Below are 9,241 nucleotides of genomic sequence, written 5' to 3'. Positions count from 1 at the left end.
GCTCGTGGTGCTCGGGTAACAAAACAGCAGCGATATTAGTGACACCACAGGGAAGGAGGAGAGGGGGGCAAGGGATTTCCAAGTAGCACGTTCCCTCTGCATGCACACACCTTGGGAGAGGTCTGCATTAACCGCGTGCTAAAGCAGACAGTCTGCCCTGGCCCCTGGGTCAGGGGGCTCCGAGGCTGGGCCAAAAGTTACCGCTCTCAGCCTGGGAGGGTCTCGTCTCCTCACCTCTCGGCTCCCCCAGGGCCGGGGTGCGGTTGCTGCCTGTCCCTGTCCCTTGCAGCCCCACGAAGGCGAGGGCTCAGCGGCACCGGGGGTTAACACGTGGAGCGAGGAAGAGGGCTGCACAGCCAGGGAATGCTAATGGGAGCCCGAAGTCTAACGGGAGCTTGCGCTATGCTCTGTCACAAACCCACGCTCGGCGATGACAAATGACTGAGCGAGGACACCGTCCTAACCGAACCGCTCGGCGAGGAGGGAACGCCACAGCCCACCGCAAAATCCAGCCGCTGCGGGCGGACCAACTACAGCACCCTGACCCAAACGTTTGTTACCCCGCAGTGAGATGTAAGAATGAAGGAAACAACCCCAGCTAAACAAAGGTGTTGGTGACAACAGCCGCACAGATTTTAATTCTTCCCTCTTCTGTAACAAGAAGCCAGGCTTGCTTGAAAGCACATTCTGAGTCTCCTGTGAGAGGTACTGATCTCTGCAGCAACGAACGCCCGACGGCTGAACCACTGCGCCCAGCCCCGATCTGCTGCAGGGGGGGAGCCCCCGGGACGGGCAGGAGCAAGAGGCTCAAAAAGCACAAGCCCCAAGGAGCAGAATCAGCGAGTCCAACAGCTCTCCCTTAACAGCACAAAACGCTTTCAGGCACAGTCCCGGGACTGCATCCGCTCAACCCCTGCAGCTTCGAAACCTCGTTTGCTCATAGTTTGTTCATGTTACATCCAACTGAAGGGAAACGCATCAGGGAGTGGCGTCACCCGAGAGTTAAGTGTCCGGCCATTGTACGGCTCGCAACAGCGGCTGCAGCCAGCGCTGGGCCGTGCCCCTTTGGGGCACGCTGCGGGGAGCATCCCGGTGTCAGCCACCCCCGTGTGGGGTCCCAGGCGGGCTCGGGGGGAAGGAGCCGTTGGGCGAGCGGGTGCAGGAGCAGCCCGGGAAAGGGAAGCCTGGCTCGGAGCACCAGCCGCCCGCGAGCCAGACAAGCTGGAGGGTGGCCCGTACGGCGATGCAGGCAAGCGAGAGGCAAGCCCCGTGCCTGGCGGAGTCGGGAGGGCACGAGGCTAATGCCTCCATGCTTGGGAAAGCCACAGGCTCCAGCGCTGGTGCCTGAGGAGGACAGCTGATTGCCCAGAAAATAAACTTAGCAGCAGCCATGACTACATTGAGCGAGGGAACGTTCCCTCACATTCAACAGTGTTTAATCTTCATCTAGCTCAACACAAATCAGTAGTGCAGCAATATAAATACAACTGAGGATGTTAAAGCCTTTTGGCTTCCATAGCTAAAAAAAAAAGCCAGGGAAATAAGTTTCCAGTTTTTAAATTAAACACAAAGAAAGGCAATAAACTGCCCACCCATCCACAGAGGAGCAGCGGCATCCTTCATGCCAGCAAGAGGCTGATTTCTGCCCGAGGGCAGGGGTGCAACTCATGAAAGCAGCACAGTGAGATAAAGGAGCGGGTATGGGAAAGGACCACCCCACGCCTGCCTCCAGAGCCCAGGCAGCAGCGACACACGGCCCCGTGCTGCCGGTGCTCACCACGCGATGCCCTCGGGTACTGAGAGATCCCTTTTCCACCAGCTAAAGGACACCAAGCGTGTACTTTGCACTGTGTTAGGAGCACGCAGGGCTCTTCAGCCATCCTAACATGAAGCCACCAAGCACCAGCCAGAGGGAGCAGGCAGCTGCTGGGAACTGAAGATATCAACTCCTGCTTGCCTGGGTTGTGCAAATTTTAAGGAAAAAAAAAAAAACCCAAACCCACAGTATATTGCATTTCATAACTGAGATATGGTTAATGTCCAGACTCACGGACGGTTTGGCGACCAGACGGTGCTGGGGCCACTGAACAACATCTCACAGCTTTGGAATTAAGCCAGACATTAGACACAGGTAGCAAAGGTGGTGCCCCCTCCTGGGTTTGGTACCCAGCAGGGGAGCTTGCTGCAGGAGGGGGTCTCCTAGCCCAGCCAATGACCACAGACGGGTCAGACGGGTCAGCTTTTCACATCTGAGCAGGCACCGTGTCATCAACACTCCCAGAGAAAAGCCTGACAATAATTTCAAACAGCTACAAAACCCTCTCATACCTGCAAACTGATGGAGTGTGGCCATAGTGTTTAGATTCCCCCTCCTCTACACTCCAAAAGCAGCCAAGTGCATGTGAAAGGACAAGTCTAAATTAAAACAGTGTTTAAACCATAAGGGAAAGGGGAAGTAAAAGAGGAGAAAGCTGTCCGACAGCAAAAGTAGCCCGTGGTAGGCTACTGGAGCCTGAAGGAAGCTCAAAGCACAGCCCAAAGCACAGCCTTGACCTTCCTTCTCCAAGGAGCTCCCAAGGCAAGTGAGCTGAAGTCCCTGGGCGTTTCCTCCACTGCAGTCTGAGGTGGGCTAGGAGCGTCCTGCACATTCACAGTTGCTCCGAGTGGTTCTGTCCTGCCGCTCTCCAGATGCCAGCTCTCCCTTTTCTGACGCTTTGCCTGGGGTTCACAGTTGCCTTCTCCTCCCCTTGATTTCACTTGAAGTTCAAATTCAAGTACAACCAGTTTTAACTAAATGAAAAGAAACCCACAAAAACAAAGTTATTTTCTGTGAAACGAGTTAGCAGCGTTGTCCTAATCAAACTGGCCTCCAAAGGCCCTTGTGGGGTAGGGACAGGAGTGGCCTTTCCCACTGAACTCCAGCAAAAGGCCACCGGGGGGGAGCTATAGGATTTCCTCCCTCTGGTTCTTGGGTTTGAGCGTCACTTGTCCATTGCGCACGGAGCCATTCTGGCTACGGAGCAGCTTCCCTTTTTCACGGTCAGGCCACGTGAAGATGGCTTCATCGCTGTCCAGTTCAGACTCTGAGTGCATCAGGCTAGTGTTGAGGACCTGGGCTTTCTGTCTGCCACCTTTGAGGGGAGAGAGTCTCAGGTTAAAAATACTTTTAATACTGGTCAACAACCTCACTTTACTCCATTCCCCCTTTAAGTCTCCTTTTCCTATCATGTCAAAGGGGCAGCCTACTGAGACTTTCCTGAGTCTGTCACTCATTCCCTGAAACGCCGAAGCCAAAGCAATCCTGTTTCAGATACCTTGGCGTAACAGAGGTCACAAAGACACTTCAAGGTAGTGCAAATCACAACAAACAGGTAGGAAAGCAAATTACGTTACCAGAAGGGGCTGTGAGTATACAGGGGAGCTACGTCTTCCTGACCTTGCTTGGGGCATTGCCTAGAAAGCTCTCTGAGGGCTAACAGCTGTAGTAAAGAGAATATGCAGGTGTGCAAGGGAAGATCGCTGTGTTCTTACTACCCTCCCTACTCTCATCTCTGCTTCCCTTGCCTGCATGGGAAGAGATAAATTAGCGGGCTGGATTTAGATTAATGCACAAGGACAGGAGAGAGACATTTACTGATATTGTCAGCAGAGGAAATATTTAAATTTAGCTTTTCCTTAATGGAGAAATGCAACATTTCTTCTGTTAGCAGAATGCTCCCTGGACCTATCTAGTAGGGAAAAAGACTTTAGTCAGCAGCCAGCCTCAGAAGAAGCAAGATGAGTTTAGTAACCAGAGAGCAAACAGTTGAGGCACATTTGCTACAGACTGCAGAACAATGAGCCCTTTATTTAACAGTGGGGCTCTTCCGTGTGAGGTGACAGATGGTCAGATTAAAGCAGAGTTGGGTGCTGAGGGAGGAAAACACACACGGTTTTTTCTTCAAGGGTATCCGCATTTGTGCGGTTGGGATGGCCCCGTTCTCAGAGGAGTTGCCTGATCAGCTCTGTCGCTGCAATGCCCTCCAATGCTGCTGTTAGGCACTGTTCACTTTGCTGGAACACCATTAAATGGGATAATACTAGCACGAGCAATTATCTTCCACTAGCAAACAAGGATGGGGGACTATTTTGCATGCACAGTTAAAATAACCCCTCCTCTAAAGAAAAACCAGGGCGCACGCTCTTAATTGAAGCGCGTGTTTCAGCGGGTGAAGCGCTCCCCAGCGTTTGGTGGGGCTGTGCTTTGCACGCACTTTCCCAAGTCTCTCTCCTTTCCTGGTCAGTCAGCAGGTGACCACGGCTCGGTTCAGGTATCAGATACAATCGCAGCAAAAACACTCCAGCCTGAAATAACAAAATGATCTTTGCAAAGCACCTGACAAGCACTCTCGAGGACGGCAATGCGGACGGGAAAGTGCTGGCTAAGAACACTGAAGACAAATGACTGCCTTTCGGGAATGGGCCAACTGGCCTGTAGCCACATGGAGCACAGAGGACTTCATGGGTCTCCCCCCTAAGATAAGCATTTGCTTCCTGGAAAAATTACAGGATGAGCTAAAATGTGAAACTGTCAGAGCCTGATGCTCACAAGGACAAGAATGAAGAAATTTATGAACAAGTAATTTGGGGTGTAAGAATATGGGGGCAGATAAACATCACTCTCTCCAGGCCATGAGTATTTTCAGGTTGCTGTCAGGTGTCCCTTTGCTTACTAGCCAAAGCCGACCAGTTTAGTGAAACGCTTAGAGGCACTGAACTCATGCTTTGCTGCAGAGGAACGAACGGCATATTGGCAAGAAGCAAACTACCAGAACCCAGTGGAAAACTCAGAGCAAGAGAAGTTATCGTCAAGACCCAGTTTTGGGCTGCCTCGGCCAGGCCGGTCGCTGCACTGCTTATGTGCATCTGCTTACTGCTTCTGTGACAGCAACTGAAGACATCAGGACCAGGCCAGTTTCAGCCCCAGTTTCTGAACAAAATGAGTGAGATGACTTGACTAAATACCCTCTATACAGATCTGAAACAAGCTCTTAGATCTTCTGAGGCTCATCTGTCGGTGCCTAACACGACGTTTGTTTCACTCTGTGATTTTTAAGTCCACTGAGGAAGACTGTTCTTAGTCAGCATTCTGGAAACGCTGAGCTCTTCCCTCTCATGTTTTACCTGCTTTGGGATTTGGTTTTAACTCCAGGCTTTCTTGATCCGTTGCATCCAAAATCTTGTATTTGCTTTTTCTTTTGGATTTTCCTTTTCGTCTAAAGGGGAAGAAAAGGAGTTAAGAGGCAGGCCATTTCTAAAAAAGCCGGAAGAAAAAAAACCAACTCTGATCTTCAAAGCTAGAGTACTTGCTTATTTCAGATTATGTTCATATCAGAAAGCAAAACATTAAACACATCGCTTTAGTTGCACATTTATAGGGTAATCCAAATCTCTCTTCTTAACCGAACCCAGAGCTCTAGGACTTCAACGTTTCACTTGAAACACTAAGTGACCAAAAACTAATATCCCAGGGCTAAGCAGATGACCTGCTGGGACGATGGGTTTGAATCTTTCACCTCCTAATGCAGCTACTTGGCTCTGAAGCACTGATACAGTGGGGGTTATGGCCTCAGTCCCACCTCTTGCAACAGCAGATCACCATCCAGGATAAGATTCCAAAGGCAACCACAATGACGAAAGATGCAATGATCACATACAGCACACTCCACTCTGAAAGCAAAACACCCCAGAGATAAAGACGTTTTGGCACCTCATACAGTTGACAGTGTGCGCTTTAGATGACTATTTTTGAGAAAGAAAAAGGGAGGCCTGACCCTCTGCAGAATTAGAGGCTAGCATCCACCACTGACAGCACCACTAACTCACCTAGGGAAGCCAGGGGCTTGAGATCCAGTGTGCGGACTTGCTGCACAAGGGCATATTTCAACATGTGTTGACTTAAAAAATTTGCTTTCCTGTGGCAGGAAAGCCTCTATAGGGGCACAACAGAAATGAGATGTCATTTATACACCTCTTGAATGGACTCAACTCTTACTGAGTGTTCACCGAGAGGGTCTCGAGAGGAGTCGCTTCCCTATCAAATACCACCTGCCTAGAAGGTAACGTGTAGTGAGACCAGGGCAGGGACTATCTCACATCGTGTCAGAGATACTGGGAGAAAGCAGGTACCTGTCACACTGCCTACCCTGGGTTTCAAACACTGTTTGCTTTCCAAAGGCAAACAATCCCAGGGAGGTTGCACGTACCACAGTTGCTTTCGCCGTCCCCCATCTGCACCCTGATAAAATTCTCCATCCAGAAGGGGTCACAGACGCAACGCTTGGTGAAGGAGTCACAGCGTCCATGCTCAGAGCAGTTCAGCTGACACGCTAGGGGCCAAAACCAGAAAGGTGAACTGACTCGCACGTGAAGGAAAACCAGGACAGTATAGTTCAGTACAGCTAACCCCCATAGGCTCTAACTTGAACCTTGTCGCTCTGTAGTTCATCCTCTTAGCTTAGCCGTAATCGCAAGCAGTAAGAAGTGCAAACGTAAGCGCCTAGGCCTCATGCCAACATAAAAAGTCCCACTTCACTACCAGTATAACACAGTGACTCTTACTTACTGACTGTGTTAATTTCTAATGCCCTGAAGATGAGGAAGTCCGACTGTTGTTTCCGTAGTTCGTTTTTTAGCGTCCAGGCTACATCTCGTCCTTTGAATATCTGATGGGGTGGCTGGTTTTGTACAAAAAACACCATCTTCGTGCTGGAAGTCAGACAAAAATGATTATCTGCTGCTTCTCCAAACATCAGGCAGAGAGCCTTTTTCCCCAAGTCTGTCGTTAGAGGGACTTATTCAGAATCCAAATTTTATTTGAAGACCAGACCTCTGTCTCCATCTTGGCAACAATAACATTAGACCTGGTCATACAGTAGAAAACCCTTCGGGACATCTGATCCATCCATATTTTCAAAGCTAGCGTTGGACTGTTCTTAAGTTTGCTAATGGTTTTGTCAAGCCTAGTTTCAGACATCATCAAGCACATCGTTGCATGTTCTCACTGAGTATGCAAATCCCCAAACTTTAAGGCCCTGCCATTTTCATAATCTCCTCCCTCGCTGTGGGACCCCTAGACCTTACTACACGTGGAACCTGGGGGCTCATCTCACTGCTTAGCACAGAGCTCCAGCAACAGAGAAGACGGTGAAGATTTACAATCTTTTGCAAAGCTTAGTTTGAATGCGCAAAGTGTTGTAGCCAGAAAAAAAGCACAGGTGTAGAGGATACTGTATTCTGCACCTTTTATTGCACTGAATTTATGATAGAAGAACTTGCTCCCCTAGGCTTACTAGCCTTGCAGAGCCCCGTGTACCCTTCAGATGCACAAAAGGATGCATGGATGTTTCGGCTTTATTATTACCAGTGAGCCGATGAGTCAACAGGATATTAGTGAAGCCCTCAGAGTATGTGAAAAACCAGCAGCTGGGGGAAAAAGGTATTTTTCAAATGGTACAAATTACTTAGATAGTTGAGGCAAAAATGGGATCTTAAAGCCATCTGTTGGAAAATAATCTCTGCTTTTTTATAATGATTCCTACTCTTTTGTCTACTTAATAAACATATAAACCGATGAAGCATTAATTACAAGAGTCTCTTAGACACCTTCCTCAGTGAAGAGCAGTGGCAACTGGCCTGGTCATGGCAGAGACAGAAAGGTAATGTTACAGCAGAAAGTGCTGGCTCTTCTGTTCTGAGCTCTTTAGGTTTGCATGGACAATGAATTCTGATTTTACTGCTACAGCAGGCAACGTGGACACGAAGGAATCAATACATTACTGAACTCAGGAAACCCTAAAGTATAACTGCAGATTTATTGCTGACTTGCTGCATGACTTAAAGCACTGGAAAAGATTTAAGGGACATGCATAATCTACCTTAAAACTACTCCACTTTCAGTAAAAATTAAGCGCAATATTGCACTTATTTCAACAGATTATCACTCTGCCCTTGATAAGCTTGTTGCCATGCCACTCACATGCATGTTCAGGCTCCTCAAATACACCTACAGTAACAACGGACTGCTGTTAGTACAGAGATACGTGCAGCTGTTGCTGTGACAACGCTACGGCACCAGTCGCTGATGTTTTCTGCGGAACAGCGCATTTCCCAGACCAGCCATTTGTGCAGAGGTGGAAAGCTAAACTCAGGCAGGCACTTTCATGCCAAAGCAGCATGGCCAGGATCCAGCCGGGCCAAACCACCCCTTGTATGACTTGCTGGTTGCTGAACTTGGAGGTGGGCAACACTGTCCAGGCGGGTAACAGGACTCTGGCCTACAGCCCTGCCACTTGTTTAGAAGAGACCAGCTGTAGTTTATTGTAAACTATATAGCAATCAAACCCAAGTTTCCCCTATCTCTTCAAACAAAAATTATGCTAGTTTTCAACATCTTATTTTACATTAAATTGAAGCTGATGTAGTTTTATATTAGCTTTACTGCCTGCATAAAGTTGATGTGTAGGGCTACTGCGAAGGGGGTTGCTACACTACCACCGCTGGTGTGGCATCAGTGCTTCACCAAACTGCTCCTGTACCAAGCCCCATTATTTGTCCAGTCAGAAGCCACAGCTGTACAACACCCTTCAGGCAGTCTCCACAATTTTCAAAACCAAATCAGATTAGTTCTTATTTTACAGATTTGAGGGTCAAAAGACATTAGCAGCAGAAAACAGCTTCTGAGGACAATGCAGCATCTCCAGAGGGGAAAGACACACAAGACCTGCTTGGCAACACACCTTCTCTGACCCAAACAAGCAGGAATATTGATTAAGGAACATCTCCACACGTTTCAATTGTCCAATCTGTTTCCCAAGAGAAAACAGCCCTTGGTTTACTAAACCCTCAAGCAGTCCCTCTCCACGTACACTCACAGACAAACCCTACCTTTGTTCGGTGTACGGCTGGATCTTCTGCACAGTGATGTCCGAGTCGAGGACCCCCAGCAGAACACCTATTTGTCGGATGAACATGCCCTTCTGCCTCTCAGTCAGCTGGCTGACGTTAACATCCAGAATTATCTCCACAAGGTTATTTTTCCTAGGATCTAGTGAGAACATAGATAAAACAGATCTTTAGAACTTCTGTTTAACAGTCTGGGTACAAGTCAGGTTTCTAGTATCTTTCCAGAAGGTTTCTGCTTTGAACACAGAAGTACAGAATCTCAGTGTAGGAAGAGATACAAGTCTCTGACTTTCACAGG

General features: G+C 48.7%; 1 protein-coding gene across 2 annotated transcripts in view; it reads right to left on the bottom strand.

Moving 5' to 3' along the window:
• Positions 1-1,395: 1,395 nt before the first annotated feature.
• The window catches only part of KIAA0319L (KIAA0319 like), a 33,797-nt gene continuing 25,951 nt past the window's right edge, over positions 1,396-9,241 (bottom strand). Inside the window, exons 16-21 of one of the 2 annotated variants that reach the window (XM_064471442.1) lie at positions 8,926-9,085; positions 6,605-6,747; positions 6,246-6,368; positions 5,619-5,709; positions 5,164-5,255; positions 1,396-3,131 (exon numbers count right to left, since the gene is read on the bottom strand). In XM_064471442.1, coding sequence (XP_064327512.1) covers positions 2,944-3,131; positions 5,164-5,255; positions 5,619-5,709; positions 6,246-6,368; positions 6,605-6,747; positions 8,926-9,085 — 797 coding nt within the window. In that variant the 3' untranslated portion in view covers positions 1,396-2,943. The remainder of the gene's footprint in view (positions 3,132-5,163; positions 5,256-5,618; positions 5,710-6,245; positions 6,369-6,604; positions 6,748-8,925; positions 9,086-9,241) is intronic. The other variant, XM_064471443.1, reaches the window with a different exon arrangement.

This window comes from Phalacrocorax carbo, chromosome 22 (genome assembly GCF_963921805.1).
Source record: "Phalacrocorax carbo chromosome 22, bPhaCar2.1, whole genome shotgun sequence".
Taxonomy (NCBI): Eukaryota; Metazoa; Chordata; class Aves; order Suliformes; family Phalacrocoracidae; genus Phalacrocorax; species Phalacrocorax carbo.
This window is presented reverse-complemented; position numbering and strand designations above follow the sequence as displayed.